The sequence below is a fragment of the Nilaparvata lugens genome, chromosome 6, assembly GCF_014356525.2.
Source record: "Nilaparvata lugens isolate BPH chromosome 6, ASM1435652v1, whole genome shotgun sequence".
Taxonomy (NCBI): Eukaryota; Metazoa; Arthropoda; class Insecta; order Hemiptera; family Delphacidae; genus Nilaparvata; species Nilaparvata lugens.
In genome coordinates, this window is record NC_052509.1 from 41,297,409 (window position 1) to 41,320,015 (window position 22,607).

Genomic DNA, 22,607 nt, shown 5'->3' on the forward strand with positions numbered 1-22,607 from the left:
TGAGGACATTTCCCAGGCTTTTGCAACATAATGACTTCTGCTACCTTCCAAATTGTAGGAAAATGCTGTAATCGGAGTGATGCATTGAATAAGTAGCATATGAGTAAGTAGAATAAGTAGAATATGTTAGCATGACAATACCTTTCCTTGGAAGTTTCTTCAAGATTTCACCTGTAATCAGATCAAACCCAGGTGCTTTTTTGGTATTCAGATTATATTTTATTTCTTCTTGAACCTCATTTATAGAAACTGAATCAATCTCTGTATCTAAATCATCTATTATATCTTCTTCAGGATCAATTTCAGATTGAATGTTGTTTGGCTGGAATATTTCTTCTAGATGATTTGCAAATAAATCTGCCTTTTCTCTGTTATTTCTTGCCCAAGTACCATCTGGTTTTCTAATTGGAGGGGATTGTAATATTGGCCGCTTAATTCTTTTTGTTGCTTTCCATAATGAATAATCTGTACTGGCATCAGCTGTCAAATTTTGAAGGTAGTTATTAATGGATTCCTCAGTTAGTTTCCTTATCTCTCTTCTCAATTGTTGTGTTTTGTTATTCAATATATTTTTGTCTTGCCCTTCGTTTTTCTAAAACAAGTTGTCGAATCTCCAGAGGGTAATTGCATCCTTTTGTTTTCCTGGTATATTATTGTCTAGTGTTTTTCCAGGATGATTTCTGGATTTGCCACATGAAATTTTCTGCGGCTTCATCTAGCTGCTCAGTTGTTCTAAGTGTAATATTCAAGTTGATTTCATTCTCCAAATCCACTTTAAAAGCTTCCCAGTCTGTTGTTCTGTTGACTACCATTGGTCTGTCTTCTTTCTTTATTATTCGTTCACTAAGTGTGAGAATTACAGCTGAATGATCAGAATCCAGGTCAAAGCTCTCTTCAATGTCGATAAAATTACTGGATATTATCTTTGTTATGAAGAAATCTAGAAGATCTGGAGTTTTATTCAAATCTGTTGGCCAATACGTAGGTGTACCTGTTGAATGGAATTCGCAGCCCAGCTCCTGGATAGCCTCTCTGAGTTCTTTTCCTTTGGTAGTCGTGAGTCTTGAACCCCAATCCTTATGCTTGGCATTAAAATCTCCACCCACTATGAATCTATCTCCAAGCTGATGAAGAATATTTGTATAATCATTTTTCTTTAAATTGTTATGTGGTGGAAAATATGTAGCTCCAACAAGTATTTTCTGGTTGATGGACTCTATTCCAACTACAGTTAGCTGTATTTCGTTACTTTGAATACTGAAGTCTTCATAGTGTTTAATACTCTCCTTCACTATTACAGCACTTCCACCTCTTGCTTGATTTTGAGGATGAATAGTTTCGTAAACATTATATCCATTGATTTTGAAGTGAGTCTGCTCAGTTGAATGGGTTTCAGAGATGAGGCAAACATCTATATTTCGTGTCTTTAGAAATATTTCTATTTCTTGTTTTCTATTATTATTGATATTATTTATTCCATTGGCATTCCAGGTAGCAATCCTTATATCTTGTTAGTTCGCAATATTCATCTTCTCGATACTCTTGCTCTTCCCTTCCAAGCTGTCAAGTCGTCCAGAAAGAATATTTAAACTGTTTAAAATTTCCTGCAAAACCTTATTGACTTCAACTGGTTGTTGTTGCTTTGGTTGGCTCTCCTGTTGTAGGCTTGGAGTGGGTTTCGTTACTTGGGAATAGGATATTTCTCCAGTGTACTTTTTTGAAGTGAAGTTTCTCTGTTTAGTTGTATGTGGTACTTCGCTACTTCTTTTAGCTAGGTTTTCTTTTTCAGTTCTTCTTCTCTGAAGTTCTTTAGCGATGAGACAGCCTCTGTAGTTAGCTGGATGAGCCTCAGCACAATTGAAACATTTGGCTGGGGTTTCTTTAGCCTTGGTACACGAAATATTCCAGTGTTTTCCAGCACACTTCACACACACAGGTTCATATTGACAGTATGTCTGTGTATGACCAAACCGCTGACAACGTTTACACTGTGGAATCATTTTATTACTTCTAATTGATTCAATTTTCACTTTCATGTAGCAAATATGTTTAATTCCAAATATTCTTTTTGTATCTTCTGTATTCTTGAATGTTAACATGAAAATTGGAAGTCTGATAATGTGGGTTCTTTTCCATCCTTTTTCACTTTTTTCATTTTGTTGACAGCACTGATTATTTGAAAGCCTCTGCTTAGAAGATCGTTCTTTATATACTCTGGATCGCATGATGGATGAAGCTCTTTAGCCATGACACGAATTGGACGTGTTTGTTTATTTTCGTACGTGTGCCATTCATATTTAGCTTCATTCAACATCTTAGTTAAATCTCTGTATTCTTGTTCACTTTCAACATTCAATTTTAGCTGGTTGTTGTTCATCATGTTGGCACTGAAATTGAGATTTTTCGATTTCAATGCCTCTTTAATTTTCGAATACTCTTGTATATTGCTTAATATGACTGGTGGTGGCTTGTTTCTCTTTTCTGTCGTTTCATACTTGTAGAATCAGTTGCAGGCCTTATTTTTTCTGGTGAGTCACGGATTTTTCTCTTCTTTTGTTTAGGGAGAATCCATGCAGTCTCTTATGCTACCATTTTCTCTTCTTCCTCCCAATTCGGTGGTGAATAACTTTTATTGCTACTTCTAGAAGATGCTGGTTGCATTGTATGTGAAGCTGAAGATTGAAGATTCTGTGTGGTTGTAGATACTGATGAAAACATCTCTTTCAGCTGATTAATCTCCAACCGTGCTCTCTCCAACTCCTTTTCCAGCTTATGCATTCTTTCTCTCTCTTCACTCTGTTGGCAAGTGACTTCTTTCCATGCATTGTACAAAAACTGCTCCGTTGCAGTTTTTAGAAACGATTCTGGGGAAGTGTTGACGTTTCCAGTCATTGACGCTGGTTCAACGCTCCTAGCCGGTGTTAGTTGACTCATAGTTGCGTCGTCCTCTGTCTCCTCCTCCTCCTCTTCCAACTCTGGCAGTAGGAAGGTCGGCATTCTTTTGGGAGTCGACATTCCTCACATTCTTTACATTCCTTAGCCGGACTAGATTATAATTCAGCACTGAACTGATTTTTCAGCGCAGGGCACTGAACTCGCGCACAACAATTAAAACCCTGAACTCAGCACTTTAACTATTGCATACACTATTTCAACTACTCTCACTAAAAAACTACGTCTGCTCGCTACGACTGCTCGATCGATACTACTATAAAGATGAACTTGAGTTTCTTTAAGTGACTCATATCATATCCTGTTCCCGGTTTTCATATTATCATTGACTAACCAAAAAGTAAAGTAAACAATAGTAAAATAGTAAAACTAAGACACGTTTCTTGTCTTATCTGTGATATTAGACAATAGAGACATATTATAAATGTAATATACTATTTTCAATTATTGTGAATAACTTTATGGGAAACTTGGTAAATATCTTGATGTTTTTATAGACTATTAATATTATAGTCTGTTCTGTTGATTGAATAGCTTTGTTTTTGCTTCTCAAAAGTCATGTAATGATTTTTGCTGGTAATTAATTATAATAACAATAATAACAGCTACAATAATATATTACATATTGCAGATGCGGCTGGCGCTGGCATCAAGCTTTGCAGCCACGCTCATCGTGATAGTAAACTGACTGTGACTAGAGCTAGAAACTGAAGTAAACTGACTGTGACTAGAGCTAGAAACTGAAGTAAACTGACTGTGACTAGAGCTAGAAACTGAAGTAAACTGACTGTGACTAGAGCTAGAAACTGAAGTAAACTGACTGTGACTAGAGCTAGAAACTGAAGTAAACTGACTGTGACTAGAGCTAGAAACTGAAGTAAACTGACTGTGACTAGAGCTAGAAACTGAAGTAAACTGACTGTGACTAGAGCTAGAAACTGAAGTAAACTGACTGTGACTAGAGCTAGAAACTGAAGGGAAGAATCTATCGTAAAATGTTTCGAATCGGTGTGTTGGTAGACTGGCATTGAAGGAGTGAGGGTGGTCAGCTGCGAAAAACTGTAAGAGGTGGGGGACAAACATAGTACTTCTCCACCGGCTTCCACTGAAGCGGCGACACTATAGTGTTCACTGTTCACTGGCGGTGAACACTATTATCGGGCAGAAATCTGAAGTAACGGCCTGACTGGCTTGATTTCTATTATTGGCTGGAATACAAAAGGGCCGTAATGACCAGTAAACAAATAATTTTTTGCAATAAAAATAGTAGAGTATTCAATTCTTAAAAGAATTATGTAAGCTGTGTAAATTAAATTTAAATAAAAGTTGAATAAAATGTATTCTTATGTAGTACATTACACCACAAAAATCTGCTGTTTTATGAGGAGAGAACTAATAACTCATAGGTTGTAGCTGATTGCAAATAAAATATTCGGTTTTTTATGAAAAGTTTTATTTTTATATGAAAGTAACATATCTAAATGACATTAAACTTATACCAAAAGACTAAAGATGATGTTCAAAGTGACCTCTGTTGTTCTGAATGCTAATGTTCAGACGTCTTCTCATCGATTGTCGGACCCGTTCAAATATTCCAGGAGTCTGCTTTATCATTTCTATTCCGTTCAAAATCCTTAATCGGAGTTCTTCAATGGTATCAATTGGAGTATTGTATACTAAGGTTTTCAAGTGTCCCCAAAGATAAAAATCCAAAGGATTTAAGTCTGGTGACCTAGCTGGCCATGGTACAGGCTCACCTCAGCCTATCCATTGATTTGGAAAGCTGTGATTCAGGTGTTCACGAACAGCAACACTGAAGTGTGCTGGAGCTCCATCATGCATAAACAAAATGTTTTGGCACAACTGAAGAGGTACATCTTCAAGTAAGATAAATAGCTCCTCTCTCAAAAAGTTTAAGTAGATTATGCCATTAAGCCTGGGAGGAAGCTCGAACAGAAGTGGATGATCTCCTATGATTCCTGCCAAAATGTTTACGGTACTGAAAACTGATGTTGTGGACGATTAGGATTGATGGTATGAGGATTCTCATCTGCCCAAATATGTTGGTTGTGGACGTTAACGATAGCTGTTCTTGTAAATAAAACGGTTGTTAAAAAGTTTGGGTTAACAAGTTTTTCTAAAAACCATCGGCAAATACCAGCACGGGGAATACAGTATCATGGCAATAGAGTATAAACTTTCTAGAGGTGGTATGGATGTAATTGTTGCTCTTTTAGTATCCTCCAAATAATAGATTGATTGACATTAAACTGCACTGACAATTCGCTCATGCTCTTCTCTGGATGTTCAGAAATTTCATTAAGAACTTGTTCTTCTAACTCAACAGTCATAGTAGATCGGGGTCTTCCTGCATAAATTTGCTCTTCGGATATCAAAGAACCTGTTTCAGACAGACGTTGATGAATAGTGGCAAAAAACCTTGAACTTGGACATACTCGGTTAGGAAAGTTCTCTTGATACAAACGTACTTCAGTACTATTACAGTGTCCCATTCCATACATTAAATGCATGTCAGCTAATTCGGAGTATGAATAATGTCTAAAATTACCTGCCATTTTAAAAAAAGTTAACACTTAACACAAAAGCAAAGTGAAATGGTTACAAATAACTGGTAAACAAAAACACAGCGCGGTTACAGTAGGCCTAACTTACAATTTGTTGTTTTGTTATGAGCTAACACAACAATGAACTAAAATATTTCTGAAAATAATTTTCAGCTGATAGAATAAGAATAAGAATAAGGATTTTATTTGCCATTAAACATATAAACATCAATGCAATAGGCTTCGTCAACAAAATATAAATTTGAAATACATATTACAATATAATATATAACATGAAAACTAATTATAGCTCACAGTCTAGCAATACTACTAATATCACAGTCTAGAAATTCTCTTAAGTTATAAAATGGATTCTTCCTCAGCCAATTCTTTACCACTAATTTAAAGCTTTTTTCTTGCAAATTTCTTATTGCTATGGGGAGTTTATTAAACATTACATGCCTCTGATACATATGACTCCTATGAGCTCTAGACAATCTTACATAGGGTGTGAGAAGGTCACCGTTTTGTCTGGTATTGTAATTATGGTTATCACTATTTTGAAGATAATTTCCCAAATTGTTTCTCACCTGGATTAGATTGTAGTAAACATACAATGAAGTCACAGTCATTATACCAAATTTAATAAAACTCTCTCTACAGGAATCTCTTTGCTGCAGGTTAGCAATAATTCTGATGACTTTTTTGTGTAGTATTAACACCCTTCCTGCATTGCTGCTGTTCCCCCACAGCATAACTCCATAACTGATGAGTGAGTGGAACAGGCCAAAATAGGTCATCAGTAGTGTTTGAGTACCTACGCAATATTTTAACTTCCTTATAAGATAGACTACTCTTGAAATTTTCCTGCATACAAACTCCACTTGCTCTTTCCATGTTAACTTATTATCTAAATATAAACCTAACAATTTGACTGATCTATTCTCACAAACATTATTCGCCAATGAAAAATATATATTCTCAGTCTTATCATTATTAATTGCTAATCTATATCGACCCTTGAGGTACTCCTGCTATCACCTTTACAACTTCTGACTTCTTACTGTTTATAATTACAACTTGTCTCCTATTTTGCAGATAAGACATGATTGCATTTAGCTCACTGCCCAAGATACCATAGTGGCGTAATTTATTCTCTAGAATAGTGTGTGATATGCAGTCGAATGCTTTTTGTAAATCTATTAGACACACACCTGCAATTAACTTATTCTCAAATGCTTCTAATATCCTATTAACAACAGTCTCAACGGCTGTTATGGTAGAATGTTTCGGTCGGTAACCATATTGATGTTCATAGAGTAAGTCATTGGAATTAAAATAGTCGTACAATTGAACAAACATACAGGCTTCAATAATCTTACCTATTATAGGAACTAAAGCTATTGGTCTGTAACTATTAGGCTGCGTTTTATCACCTTTCTTGTAAACCGGAGTTACCTTACTGAACTTTAAGCAATCTGGAAATTTTCCACCCATAAGAACTGAATTAATCAGAAATGTAAGAGGTGTCAGTATACCTTCTATGAAACCTTTGACAACGAAATTGCTCAGGCCATAAATATCACCTGCTGATGAAGTGCTTAGATTTTTTACAATGTCAAGAACCAGCTTTGGTTCCACTTTTTTCCATTTGAAATTATTATTTTCTAAGTTCAAAGGCATTTTAAATTTATTTAACAAAATTTAATGATTCTCAGAAGGTACGTTACCAGCATTAATAGCACATGATACATTTATAAAATAATTGTTTAAAACATCTGCTGATATAGGTGGCTCTTGCTGTTTATATCCAGAAGTTGCTGACTCAGTTTTTATAATATTCCATGCCGCTTTACACATATTTTTTGCTCTAGTAATACAGTCATCATTGGTCTTAATTTTAGAGTTTGCAATGGCTTTCCTATAATCTCTTTTAAATTTCAAGAAGTTTTGCCTATCTTCAATGTCATGACTATACTTCCATCTATTATACAAAATAATCAGCAAATTTCTCATATTTGCTATTTGAGGTGTGTACCACTTGTTACAAGACTTTTTCTTAGCACTTTCAACATAAGTAATTACAGGACAACATATATTAAAATGATTCAATATTACATTCATAAAATTTTCAAAAGCTACATTCAAATTTTCTTTGTAACAGTTCTGAGACCAGTTAACATTCAAAAATCTATTCTTAAGTTCTAATAATCTCTCATCAGTTATTAATCGTTTGGTTACAGTCTTGTTTCCACCTTTGAGATTGTTACGGTTATAAACTGGAATCTTATATGAATCACTTGTCGAAATGGCAACATCAGTCACAGTTTGTGTGCATACAGGCGTTGTAATCGAATCAGACCTTCGCTCCTCTACTCTTCTAAAAAAGAACCATGTTGGGGAGTAATAGGAGGAAATGAACTCAAATATGTGAAATGATCATTCACACATTCTACAATCCTATCACTCACGTATTTTTTCCCAAGTATATTCAAATGCATACCATGGCCTGTGAAGAATCTTCGTCCTAAATCACTCATGTCTATAAACTTCACATGTGAAAACCGCTGACATATTTTCAACATTGCCTTATTAGTTTCTCTTATTGCCAAATTGACGCAATACCAGCCTGGCAGGTCGTACCGAAGAGGAATCGAAAAAACAAGTACATTTGTTTTATACATTGCCGCCAAACTCCGCCTTAGTGCTATAAGAACATCTTTAGCCTCATTCTTACTAACGTCATTTGAGCCTGCTTGAAATACTACAAAGTCCTTCGCACCAAAATCATCAAAATTATTGGGTAAGACGTCCCGGAATTTTGCACCCGGCTTTACGAAAGAGGTAAAATTGTAGCTGTTATTCTTCTCAAACTCTCTTCGCACATTTCTCCCTTGGCTATCAGCGTAATGATGTACTTTAGCCTCACAAGTGGTAGACCTACCAGAATCAGATTCCTTAGATCGATTTTTGGACTTTCGATTTGATAACCTTCTATTACAATTTTTAGAGTTTCCTTTTTCCGACTGAATTTCTCTATGCTTTCCTGACTTAACATACAAATCATCATGCAGTGTCCTCCATTTATTTGTCTCTTTCCGCTCCACATCTCCTTCATTTCTCAAAACTAAGTTATCCGCCTCTAATGCTTCAATAGACGTAGACATTGACTGCACTCTTTCCAATAAAGATTTATTTTCGTTCTTCAGTGTCGTGATTATTTGATTTGAACTTTCACACTCACGCTGAATTTCAGATTTCAATTGTTCTATTTCTAATTTTAAATCCCTTACCACATTTATAAGGTCGTATCTTTGTTGTAAGAGTTCTAAATCACGTATACTGCAAGTGTCGTCATCCCTAACAGTTCTAATGTTAGGTGTATTAACACCCATCTCTCGCGATTTTGGTGTCTCGTCATCGCTAACAGTTATCGCGTTAGGTTTATTAACTCCCATCTCTCGCGATTTTTGAGTCGATAACAATTCAAGTTTCTCACTCGTCGATTTTGTGGGAGTAGTCTCTCTGCTTGCAACTCGTGACTCTGAGTTGACATCCACAATTGAATGATTATGAGTTCCCGAATTTCCCATAACTTTGTTCATACTACTGTTTGTTTTCATGGAAGCAGAACATCCAAACGTTAGACATCGCCATGAAACTTGTCCATTTGCTAAATCCCGATCCCTTCTATAACTGTAACCGTCTACCTTGATTGCTTTATTACCTGTTTTTGTTTTAAAATTTTGAATCGACATGGTTATATTGAAAAGTTAACAAGTAAGCAAGAAACAAAATAAGAAGCGTTTATTTGAAAAACCGGAGGATTCGCGGGCTATCTGTTGATTGGCTCAATGTTGTTTATCTAGAAGACCGTTCAAAGCAATAATTTTATCTGCGCTACAACACTGCTATCTAATTTTGATAAGGCAATCCTACTCGGGGATGGGCTGCTGACCTAATCGGGTAGAATTAGGCTAGAGATGCCAGCACCCAATTACGCCGCTCTCTCCCGAGAGTCGAGCAGTTACAACCTGAGCTTGGAAAGCCGTCGTCAAGGAAACGAAACGTAAACAACAATACAGATGATAATAACACGATATCGGAACAAAGTCACTAACGGCTGACGTCAGTTTGAATACACGCAATAATTATCGAAACTCAAGACTGTGCCGGCATACAATGATGAAGCTAAAAGTGCGGTTAGAAAACAACTTAATGTCATCAAATGTGCTTCTACTCAGTACTCACGATTCATTTGAGTTGGATATTTTTAAAGGTAACTTAATTCTCACTGAATCACTTTAACACTTACTTAAGAGAAAATATGACACTGGAAATCAGTAAATAAGTAAAATTCTAGAGCTCTAATTACAAGTAAACTTTCAAGGTAGCCCAGTGCTACCAACTCCAACTCCAACTCATAATTTCTTTTAAATATTTTCTTATTTGAAACAAAATAAATCAGCTGTTTTGGAACAGCTGTTATTTAAATCCATGTTTTATTTGCAATCAGCAACAACCTATTAGTTCTCTCATAAATCAACAAATTTTTGTGGTGTAATGTACTACATAAGAATACATTTTATTTAAATTTAGTTTACATAATTCTTTTCAGAATTAAATTTTCTACAATTTTTATTGCGAAAAATTATTTGTTTACTGGTCATTAAAGAAAGTTATTGGGCATCAAACGTGGAAGTCTGTGTTTTTCTACTTAGATTTTTGCATATTTCAACTTTTTCTCAAAAAGTACTCACACTACAGCTTCCAGACTAGTTTTATTCAATTTTTCAGATATTTTTCCATATGAAACCAGCATAAGTTTATCAAAAAATAGTCCCCAAACAATTCAGCATCGGTGTATTTCACCAGAGGAACTGAATTCCGGGCGAAATCTTTCACTCTGTTTAGCTCGCTAATGAAGCGTTTATAGATATATGTTTATAAGAACTTTTTTCTTATTTTTACCTCTACTATCACGTATTAAATTAGTTTACCATAATTAAGAATCCCCCTTTATATAAAAGCGAAATGGCACCGATTTACTCACTCACTCACTCATTCATAATCATCAGATACACTTATAAGATCACAACTATAAGATACACTTATTAATTCAATACAAAGAAAATCGTTATTGTCATCACTACTGTAATACATTCAATGCCACTTATGTATTTAAATCATTATGTTAATTAACTCAATTATTACCATGAATTCCATTATTCAATAGCTTTTGATTCCATCAAAACTGAATATAGTTTCTCTTTTTATAAGTGAAACATCGTTCATTTTTTATAAACCACTTATGTTGACTTCATGTTTTAGACAAAGCCTTTTTATCCTTTCTAATCATTGTGTTTATGTGATTGATAAATGAAAATTGGTAGAAATGTTGCGTGACGTGTGCTTATGCATGCTTATCATGCATGTTTCACCGTTAGTGGCCAGCCTTAAATTCAATAAATTCAATACAAACAAAATCGCTATTGCCATTAAGTTACTACTGTAATACGTTCAATTCCACTTTTTTATTTCAATGATTAAAAGTGAATTATTTTACTCAAAGCATTAAATGATTTTGAGCTAATGTCAAGTGCGCAGGCCCAAAGAAGAAGAAACGAACCAGTTAGGATAGGACAGTTCTTGTTTGAAAATGTGAGCAGTTTCGTTTACCTAGGCACAGAGCTGAATGTAGAAAATAAAATGTCTGAAGAAATAAACAAACGAATAATCAGTGGTAATAGAGCATATTTTGCAAGTGTTAAAATAATTAAGTCCAAGCTGATAACGCGTGACACTAAAATAAAACTCTATAAAACAGTAATCAGGCCAGTAGTTACATATGGCAGCGAAGCATGGACATTCACTGTAGCCGATATATCCGCACTTAGAGTCTTTGAAAGGAAAATCATCCGAAGAATTTTTGGACCAGTTCGGCAAGATGAAACATGGAGAATAAGAAGCAACAGAGAGATAAACAATATCCTCGAAAACCAGGACATAGTTCGTTTCATCAAATCACGAAGAATCAACTGGCTGGGACACGTCTGGAGAATGGAGCAGACCAGACTCCGGAGACAACTGCTTGAGGGTGAAATATTCCAAGTAAGAAGAAGAGGGAGACCCAGGAGAAGGTGGCTGCAGGATGTCGAAGGAGATCTAAATAGAATGGGGATTCGTGGATGGAGAAGGATGGCGAATGACCTGAACGAGTGGAGGCGAGTGACGGAGGAAGCCAAGGCCCACCCAGGGCTGTATTGCTAAGAAACAACAATAAAATGATTTTTCAATAGCTTTTGATTCCATTAAAACTGTAGACTTGAGTTTCTCTCTTTTTAAGTGAAACAACGTTTATAATTTATAATAAACCACTTGTGTTTTCTCTATGTTCTAGCCTATTTATTCTTTCGAATCATTGTATGATTATGTGTTTATTTGATTGACGAATGGAAATGTTGTGTTGTGTGTGATAGCAACACAGAAAGTGTGCGCGACGTCCAGTTCAGCCCGCACTCGCAGCACAACTTCGCGGCAGTGTCTGAGAACGGCAGCGTGCAGCTGTGGGACGTGCGGCGCCCGGACAAGTGCTACCACCAGTTCACCGCCCACAGCGGCCCAATCTTCGCCTGCGACTGGCATCCCGAACACGCCTGGCTGGCCACGGCTTCACGCGACAAAACAATCAAGGTAGCAAAACAATCTCTCTCAAACAACCACTCAATTATTATTGTAAACACTTGCAAATGTTCAATCACATTACTCATATAAAAGTTGGATAACTTTAACCAACTAACACTATAATTATTATAACCAAGTGAGGTCCACATTATTATTGCATGAAGCTATATGGCTATATGGCTATATGGCTATACTGCCATAGTGAGGTCAATTAAAATTGGAAACTCTTGAAAATGCTCAAACACCTTACTCATATAAAAGTTGTATGACTTTAACCAACTAACACTATAGTGAAGTCCACGTCATAATGGCAGTAAGTTATTACAAAAGTGTGGTCAATTATGATTTGTAAAACACTTGAAAATGTTCAATCACCTTACTCATATAAAAGTTATTCTGCTGTCCTGATACAAATATACGGAAGAAAAATTGCCGTCCTAATACAAATGTATGGAAGAAAAATCTGGTGTGGTAGGCCTACACTCACACAACTTTCCTTGCTCATTGATCTATAAGCCTCATTCCAAAACGAGGATAATTTAGGGGAATAACATTATGCCGATTGGCGGCTAAACAATTAAAACTACGATTATACTATTGTTATTGTGTTCAGGCAATACCTACTATTACTTCAGGCACAACTAATTAATGACGTCTTAACATGTAGATTGATTCTTCTTAGATCATAGTAGTTTCTACTAGCTTATCAACTTTAGTAGTTTTTGAGATATTGCAAAAAATGTGCAAAAAAGTGCAAATTTTTTGTTTAAAAGAGGTGAACCTGTTTGCATGGTGATTGATAGGTATTTTAAACTATTGGATTCAGTAGAATGATAAATTCTAAAGAAAAAATGTCCAGTCACTTGATAGCCTAAACTCAAAATTGTTCGAGATATTTGGGAAAATAAAAAAAATTGCACACTTGATACCCTTTAATTCTCATATTTAATTTTTTTTACTACTTTTAGTGACCACTATATTGGCTAAATCTCATTGCGATTTTTGCAGGGAATTCATTAAAATAGATTTGAGGTTAGAAAACTTTACAGATTATTAAGATATTTGGAAAAAATACAAGAAAATGTAGTATTTTAGCTTTAGTAGAGTTCAATATGCTTGCATAGGCATAGTGCAGACCGATAATGGGGATCACATTTTATTCAGCTTCCAATGCAATTCAGAAGCTTTAAAAGATTGTAAAAATAATTGAATCAAATCAAGCTTTTCCTAACCTATGCTTTTTTCCAATGGAAGCTTTTCCTAACCCAAGCTTTCCCTAACCTAAGCTTATCCCAATCTAACCTTTTTTCCTAACCTTAGATTTTTCCTAATCTAAGCTTCTCCCAACCTAAGCTTCCCCTAACCTAAGCTTTTCTCAAATGTAGCTTCCCCTAACCTAAGCTTTTCCCAATCTTAGCTTTTCCTAACCTTAGATTTTTCCTAATCTAAGCTTTTTCTAACCTAAGCTTTTTTCTAACCTAAGCTTTTTTCTAACCTAAGCTTTTCCTAACCTTTAGCTTTTTCTAATCTCAGTTTTACTAACCCAAGCTGCCCCAACCTAAACTTTTCTCAGACCCAGCTTCCCCGAACCTAAGCTTTTACTAATCTAAGCTTTACCTAACCTAAGCTTTTCCTAACCTAAGTCCAGACCCAGCCTTCTCTTACCTAATCTTTTCATAACCTAAACTTTTTCTAATCTGAGCTTTTCCTAACCCAAGCTTTTCCCAACTTGAGCTTTTCCCAGACCCTTTTAAACAAAAAATTTGCACTTTTTCGCACATTTTTTGCAATATCTCAAAAACTACTAAAGTTACGAACCTGAAATTAGTTTCATTGGATTCCTCGTCAAATTTTACATAAGATTGCACTAGTTTTAAACACATTGTAGCCATAAAAAAATTATTAAAAATAAAAATTGATATAAAAATTTTAAACTTTCCACCATGTTTTTTCAGCTAATCCTTGGAAATCGACAACAATGTTATACATGGTTGATCTAGACTTGATCTCCTCTATCGATCTATGTAGGTCTCAATGCTAGATTCCGCGGCCCATATACTAAAGTGCAGCCGGTAAAACCTTTAATATTATGATGTTATGGACAGTTCCAACACTTTGCATTTACTTTTTAATTTATCAGTTCAAAAGTTCTCTTACACACTTTATTTACACTGTTCTTCCACACTCTAATTACACTGTTATTTCACATTTTATTTACACTGTTCTTTCACACTTTAATTAAATTTTCCACTCACACTTTATTTACACTGTTCTTCTACACTTCATGTAAACCGTTGCTTTGTAGAATTGAAATTCTTACCGCTCGTATCCATTCTCGTTTCAAAGTTTCATCTTACGAAAAAGAAAATACCGTACGGATCAAAACTTTTGGAGTCTTGTTATAATTCCCGCAACAATATCCCATGGTTCATAACAGTATCCCATGATTTAAAACCCCAAATTCATTATTACTTTTCACAAACGAATATTAAAAGAATGATAAACAAACCATATTTTATTGAAATGGAAGACCGTGAAAATTGAATTTGTAATTCTAATTTTGTTGATTACCATATCAGATGTGATAACAAGCATCAGCGCTCTTTTTTCGCTTGCTTACCGCCAGTAGATAATGGATCTACATGTGATGACGTCATAGTTTATTAAAGATCAGTTGTGGCAATACCTACTATTACTAAGTAATAGTAGGTATTGGTTGTGGGGCCTGAATAATTAATAGTAGGTATTGGTTCAGGTTACATTTTCCTTTGTTTGAATAATTGTAAAGTTTGAGGATTTTTTTAAATTTGTCAAAACAGCTGTTCTACAAATAAAATATCGACATGACATGTCGATAAAAAAAATTATTCCGTTCACTAGTTATTGAGCAGAAGAGTTGTAAACAAAAAAATAACTTCAATGAAAATAACTAATTTGACAAAAATGAAATTTATCTTTAAAATGAGTGAATTTATAAAAAAAAGTACTGAACAAAATCGATTTCTGACCTTTTTTACATCACTAATTCAATATTTATGAAGTTTTTGGAGATATTTTTTATTTTATGACTGATGTTTTTAGGACGGTTCGAAAAAGCTAGTACAACCTAAGATTGCTCCACTCCGCCGGGGGCATTCTTTCGCTGGTCAAACAATACTTTCCTTACCTATGGTAATAGGGCAAGGAAAGTAAAAATAACTTCTATATTGACAATAGCACATTAACAGTATTTCATTTCATTTATATTTCAGGTACAAATCATATACAACAGGCCCAGCTGTCTCTCCCGAATTTTCATCATTAAATTCACAAAAAAATAGTGTTTTAATGTATACTTAGAAATGTTTTTACATGTATTTTATAAATCCAATTTTCACTCCAAAATCGGGCGTAAGCCTATTGGGAATTAGAATCATTTCTAGTTGTAATTATTATCCATTAAAAAATTATAATTAATATCAAATAACCAAAATAACGTAATAACAAAGAAGAAATTGTCATTTTTTCTGAAAACTATTTCCAATTACTCAAACGCTGTGGGGATTATTTGGATTCGCCATACTCTCTATATAAGAAGGAGGCTTCCTTCTATGAATATGAATAAATCAATCCGGTGAGCCTTACCATTTTAGAGAATGAGTGAAAAATCCGTACATATGGACCTATTTTCATAAGTTTTTATTCAACAAGTTTTAATTTCAACTTTTTATAATTATTAGTCGTCAGTGTTTTGTGTATATGATATTGCATGATAATGTAATCTATAACCTAAGTGACTTATGTGAATCTATTTAATACTGTACTTAATATTCCACCCATAGATCATTTTATTCATTCATTTACATCAAATGATATAAAAATCTAAAGATACACAAATCATTATTAGAAAAGGACCTACAGGCTTAGCTCAAACCTGTTTCTTTTCCGAATTTTTATAGAAATAAGTCCAAAAGTAGCTTATGTTCCTTCACCTTATCATTTGGATTCTTTTGTGTAGAGTCCCTTACAGAAGGTGCCAGCTACTCAGATGTATATTTTGCTACAGGAAAATGTGAGAGTTTCTTTTCAAGTTTCAAATATTTTCAATCGATGCAGTATTTTCCAGTTATCAGTGGTGATTTAGTGAACTATTTTTATTTGATTTGGTTTTTGAACCTATCTAAATTATAAATTCCCAGTTTATTTATATTTTGGATTTAAAATTAGATAAAACTTATGACGTGATAAACGCAGCCTATTTTTGGACTATTTTTTCCCAATCATTGAATTATAATAATATTGTATCTATGAATGTTGCAGGTGTGGGACCTAGTGAACAAGCCAGCTGTGGAATTCACGATCAACACGATAGCGTCGGTGGGGCGAGTTAAATGGCGGCCGCAGAGGACGTACCACATCGCGTCGGTGGCGCTGGTGGTCGACTGCAGTGTCAACGTGTGGGACGTGCGTCGGCCCTACATCCCGTTCGCCTCCTTCAACGAGCACAAGGACGTAGCTACTGGCATCGCGTGGCGCGGACATCCACACACCTTCCTCTCTACCAGCAGGGTTAGTCTGAAAACCGTTTTCAAAGCAGAGACATTTTATTCACACAAATCCCAAGTCCTTATGTGAAATACGCGTTGTTTTGATCTCACTCAGCCCAAGTTCAGATGCATGACATCTAGCAGAACGGTCGGAAATGAGCAGAATCGCCTTCCCACGTTTTGTGGCGTGCCTGCCGACCGAGCAGGACTACGTGGGTTTCTGACTTCATAAAATAGCTCGTGAATCTAAATGATTCACCCACCTTAGAATGGTATTCCCACTCGGTATTTCACCATGGCGTCCAATATTAAATTGACGTCTGGAACTTTGTTGACTTTCAAATACTGATTCACCACTTTTTATGAATGTGACGTATGCAAACACGCGATGATCTTTCGTCCACAGCGGCCTAATGGCAGGTGATGGGAGTCGAGTGACTTTGACGGCGCGTTTCCCCCTCCACTAGCCGCCAAGTACTTTGCGATTCAAAACTGTCGGTTTCCTGTGGTCCACCTTGTTTTATACAAAACCTTGAAACTAAGTGCTCCATTAGGGTGGCCACTAACGACAGGACAAGTCTGTTGAACATATGCTTGTCATGCATGTTGTGTCATCAGCTACAGGCTTCGAACAAAAAGTAGTTGTTTGACATCAACTTGTAACATATCATAAATAATCAATAACAATAAATAAACCACTGAAAAATATTATGAAAAAATAATAATTTAACCTAAAATATAGCATCGAAGAGAATATAAACAACAAAAAGTTGAAGATACGAAATCCTATTGTTGGTCAAAACATATTGTTGGAAGCCTTTCGCTGTGATGACATGTATCTACGCACAGGTTAAACACACTTGTCCTGTTGTTAATAGCCACCCTTACACAGTCATAAATATGATCATATTGTCGCATAAATACTTGACCAGCTTTCATCAAATATTTGATTTGCTATTAAACCCGTGTAATCAAATATTTAATTACTATAAACGATCAAATATCTACTATCATATCTATGTTTTGATATATGGTAATACGAGGATATATGATTGTGTAATGAAGCTGTAAGATATCAACAACCTAATACCAAATACATATTGTAAATTTATTCTTGCTCTTCCAACATAAGATTCGTTTGTGTTGGCTGCAGGATGATCTTTTGCGAGTAGAACTAGGGCTATAAATTCAGAAAATAGTAAATCATCTTCTTCTTCTTCTTTTTCTTTTCCCCTTCTGCCGCTACAGCGTAGGGGTCCCAGCCTCGGTCCACCTCTTCTAGGGCCTGTCCTCTACATGTAATTGCCAGAGTATTTCTTTGACCCCCCGCTATCTTCATAACCTTGCTCTTCCCTGCATTGACCTCTCTCATAACCTTCTCCCATACATCCACCGCCTTTCGAAGTTTACTCTCACTATCCTCCATTAGCACGATGTCGTCCGCAAATACCAAGGCCTGCACATTCACTGGTCTGAGGTTTTTATATCCAACCTTCATTTTTGGAGTGTTTCTTTTACAATATTTGAGAATGCTATTCATAAATATTATGAAAAGCAGTGGGCTCAGGCTATCCCCTTGTTTCATCCCTTTCTTCATATTGAACTCTTGAGAAAGGTCTCCATCTAGCCTTACTACTCCAACGGTCTTTTTATATAGTGCCTGTACAGCTTGAATCAGTCTATCACTCACTTCCATCTCCCTCATGGCACTCCATATTTCTTTCCTGGGCACTGAGTCGAATGCGGCCTTGAGGTCAATAAATGCCAAATATAATTCTTTTCCTTCTTCCAAATACATTTCTATCACCCTTCTCACGGCACAAATGTGGTCTTGAGTCTGCCTATCCCTTCTGAATGCGCTTTGCTCTTCCTCCAGTCTCTCCTCGACTTCATTTCTCAGTCTCTTCTCTATAACCCTGGAGTATAGTTTTAACACCACTGACGAAAGACATATTGCTCTATAGTTGTCGCACTCCACCGTTCTACCTTTCTTATAAATGGGAATGATAATATTTTTCTCCCAATCACCAGGTATTTCATTGTATCGCCACACCTTTTTGAATAGTTCCCACAAATACAACTTGACCTTTGATCCTCCATACTTTATGTACTCAGGGCTTAGCTCATCAATACCTGCTGCCTCTCCAATTTTCATTCTCCTTATTGCCTCCTCAACTTCCATCCTGATTATATCCCCGTTCTCCTCCTCTGCTTCCCTCTCCCTCTCAGCCAGTCCCTCCATGTCCTCTTCCTGTCCACCTCCAAATTTCTCCTCATAGTGACCTCTCCATGTTGCTAGTATTTCCTGAGGATCAGATATTATCTTTCCTTCTTCATTAGCAATATTCCGTATCTTTTTCCCAGCTTTTCGTCTCAACCCTCTAATAGTACTTCAAAATATCCTGTTATTGTACCGAAAGTTTTCTTCCAATTCCTTGCCAAATTCCTCCCATGTTTCAGCTTTGGCCTTCTTCACTGCCTCCTTGGCACGATTCCTTTTTTCGACATATGTCTGCCTGTCATCATCATTCTTTGTTCTGACATACTTTCTCCATACTTCTTTTTTCTCTTTTATTCTTGCCTTAACCTCTTCATTCCACCATTTTGTGCACTTATTTCCAGTCCCTTTAATCCTCCTACAACCACACACTTCCTTCCCAACTCTTATGATTGTGATTTTAAGGGCATGCCATATCTCCTCAATTCCTTTTCCTGCTAATTCCTCTTCTCCCCTTATCAGCTTTTCTTCCATTTTTCTTTCAAACATGTCTCTTCTTTCAGGCTTTCTCAATTCTTCTGTCTTAACTTTAACATATGTCTTGCTTCTTCTTGCTTTCGGTAAGGCGAATTTGGTATCTATCACGAGTAGTTTATGATCTGTGCTAAGCTCTGCACCTCTAATAACCTTGACATCACAGATGGCATAATTTGTCTGTCTAGTGTATACCATGTAGTCAATTGTGCTTTCTGCTTGCCTTCCCATGTATGTTATTTGATGTATTCTTTTGTGGTTATAGAATATATTCCCAATCATTAGGTTATTTTCCACACAGAAATCAATTATTCTTTCACCATTGTCATTGATGATTTCGTCTCCAGCAAATTTTCCAATACACCCCTGTCCTCTACTCATGTCACGTCCTACTCTTCCATTCCAGTCACCCATTATAATGACATGTTTGGTTCTTTCTCTTGCTTCATCCATTTCTTTTTGAAGCTGTTCATAGAACGCATCCTTTTCAGCAGGGTCATAGTCATCCGTTGGAGCATAGATCTGGATTATTGTTACTTTTTCCTCCATTATCAAATCAACATACATCAGCCTTGGGCTTATTGCTTTCCATCCGCATACTTTCTTGTCTAGTTCTTCAGAGATCACTATTCCAACTCCTTCTCCTGCTCGTCTTGCTCTATCCACTCCTGAGAATCTCAGACAATAGCCCTTCTCTAGTTGTATCTCACCCTGTCCCTTCTTTATTGTTTCGCTAAGTCCCATGAGTTCAACCTTGTACTTCATCATTTCCTCCACCAACTCCACCTCTTTCCCATTCAGAGTTATCACATTCCATGTCCCAAATCGTATTTTATTGAGTGTCCTTTTATTTTTCCTTAAATTCCGGTCCCGTCCGAGGCTAGTTGTAGTTCTTTGAATCAGTTTTATTATCAATAATATAAATAATAGATTAATAATATAACCAATCAAATAATTTGACATTTTGAATTATCTGAATATTCAACTACAATAATAAATGAACGATCAATTTTATAATATGGAAAGAGAGGAGAAAAACTAACACCACTTGCTAAATTACAATTTATATGTGAACAAGTTGCTGGTCCCACAGATGTTATTCAAATTCGATTTATAATATTACTATAAAAACCCAGTAGGACTAAACAAAATAATTGGTAATTTAAAAAAATTGTCGATGAGTGGATTCCTAGTATCATTTGTTGGAATGAACTGGAAGATTATGTTATCTGTACATATGTCAATTGATTATAAGTTGTTTACGCGGGCCTGCGTGAGTTGTGGATTTTTATTTGTTTGAGTGTGTGGATGTGTGTGTGTATATGTATGGTTGTATGCTCGTGTGTTTCTGAGTGCATGTTGGAATCCATCTATGTCGATGCCTGAAAAGTGTACTTGGAAAGATACTGTATTTATATGTACTACTTATAGGTATTTTAGAAAAAAAATTCGCTTGTTCCTTATCAATTGTAAGCTGAAATATTTTACTTTTTTTTTTATTTGTCTTTATTCTTATAAGACTTATTCAATTGTATTTGGAACTCGCTCCTCACACACAGGCATATTGTGCCCATATGATGAGCCTTCTTCAGATTTAATGTTGTATAATATATTGTATTTTGTAAAACAAAAAGAAAATAAATCAATTTCAATAATTAACCATCTTTGTCTACTTTGTAGCTTTACTTACAAACTTACTTACTAACTTTGTCTGCTTACACAGCTCACTGGAAAATGCTTTGAAGAAACAATAAATTTCTTGTATTCTGCCCATTTCTAGAAAGTTACTGTATTACCTTCTATTACCTTTCTCTAGAAAGTTTGTTCTGTTATATTATACTGCGGGTTGTCATATTTTAAAATTAGATTTCTATTGTTTATAGAAATGAGACAATTCGATAGCGTATGATTTTATTGATGCATAGATTTTAGCATTTTGCTATTTCTAGTCGCCTAATGCTTAGTATCATAATAATTATTATTCTTATTCTTTGATGGCATGTGTAAACGTGATATTATTACAATGACAAGATTCGGGGCTCTAAACAAACTCCTCGCTCAATGTAATGTATTAGCATTTCATCAACAGTAGAATATATCTTCTTGAATATTTCAGTTTCAAAATCATGTTACATGTTCTATCTACTATATGTGAATTGTGATTGTCTGTGAACAGGATTGTACACTGTACCATCATCTGTTCAAAGACGCAACACGACCTGCCAGCAAGGCGAATCCTCAGGGCGTGGCTTTCAACAGCAGAGGCGACTTGGCCTATGCCTGCAAGGCTAACAATAATCTCCTGGCTAAGTCAGGCAAAACTGCAGCAAATTCAAGGTAAGTTCAATTATTTTTTTAAATATTTAGATAGTTCTAGTTTTATCCCGCACTAGTATGAGTAGTCTGGGTTGATTTCTGTAAATATTTTTCTTGCTCTATATTTGTATAGTTGTTTCTTGTTTTTTTCTAGTATGCTTTCTTGTTTCCTTGGTTCCGAAGGAAATGAATTTACTATTTTCAAATTCAAATTCATTTCTCAAAAAACATACACAATTTTAATAATATAATATTTTAACATCTAAAAAATAATACAAGAAAAATACTGTTAAAATATATCAAAATACTCCCAAAACTGCAGTATATTTTTATGTCCATCTATGTTTGAGGAGTTGCCTACAAGGTAAAACCTGTGCGAAGACCTAAGTTGCAGAAATATATTTATTCAATATGAACTAAGAACTTACAACCAAATTAAGAACAAAGCTTATTGCAATTCACACACAAAATATAATTTTGTAGATTAGAAAATTAGATAAAAGTTAGTAACACACAATAATTATGCTATGATAAAAAAAACAAGAAACAGTCGGTGCCTAGAAGATTTTTTCTTCAGTTTTATTTAATCTTATCCATTTCTCAATCTCGCAATTTAGTTTTCTGCTCCAGCTCATATTGGCAACAAAATGAGTAGGAACAAGATTTATCTGTGATAAGTAAGTGAATTGTCTTCTACATACATGCAAATCCATCCTGTCTTGATGGAATGTTTCTCTAGTAGGACGTAAATTTAAATTAAAGTTGCTTTCACGAAGAATGAATTTGTTTTTATTCTTTCAAATTTATATTATC

General features: G+C 35.3%; 1 protein-coding gene across 1 annotated transcript in view; it reads left to right on the forward strand.

The window, feature by feature from the left end:
• The window catches only part of LOC111049193 (GATOR complex protein WDR24), a 65,891-nt gene that overhangs the window by 11,775 nt on the left and 31,509 nt on the right, over positions 1-22,607 (forward strand). The window contains exons 4-6 of the mRNA XM_022335209.2: positions 11,996-12,209; positions 16,500-16,748; positions 21,655-21,815. Coding sequence (XP_022190901.1) covers positions 11,996-12,209; positions 16,500-16,748; positions 21,655-21,815 — 624 coding nt within the window. The remainder of the gene's footprint in view (positions 1-11,995; positions 12,210-16,499; positions 16,749-21,654; positions 21,816-22,607) is intronic.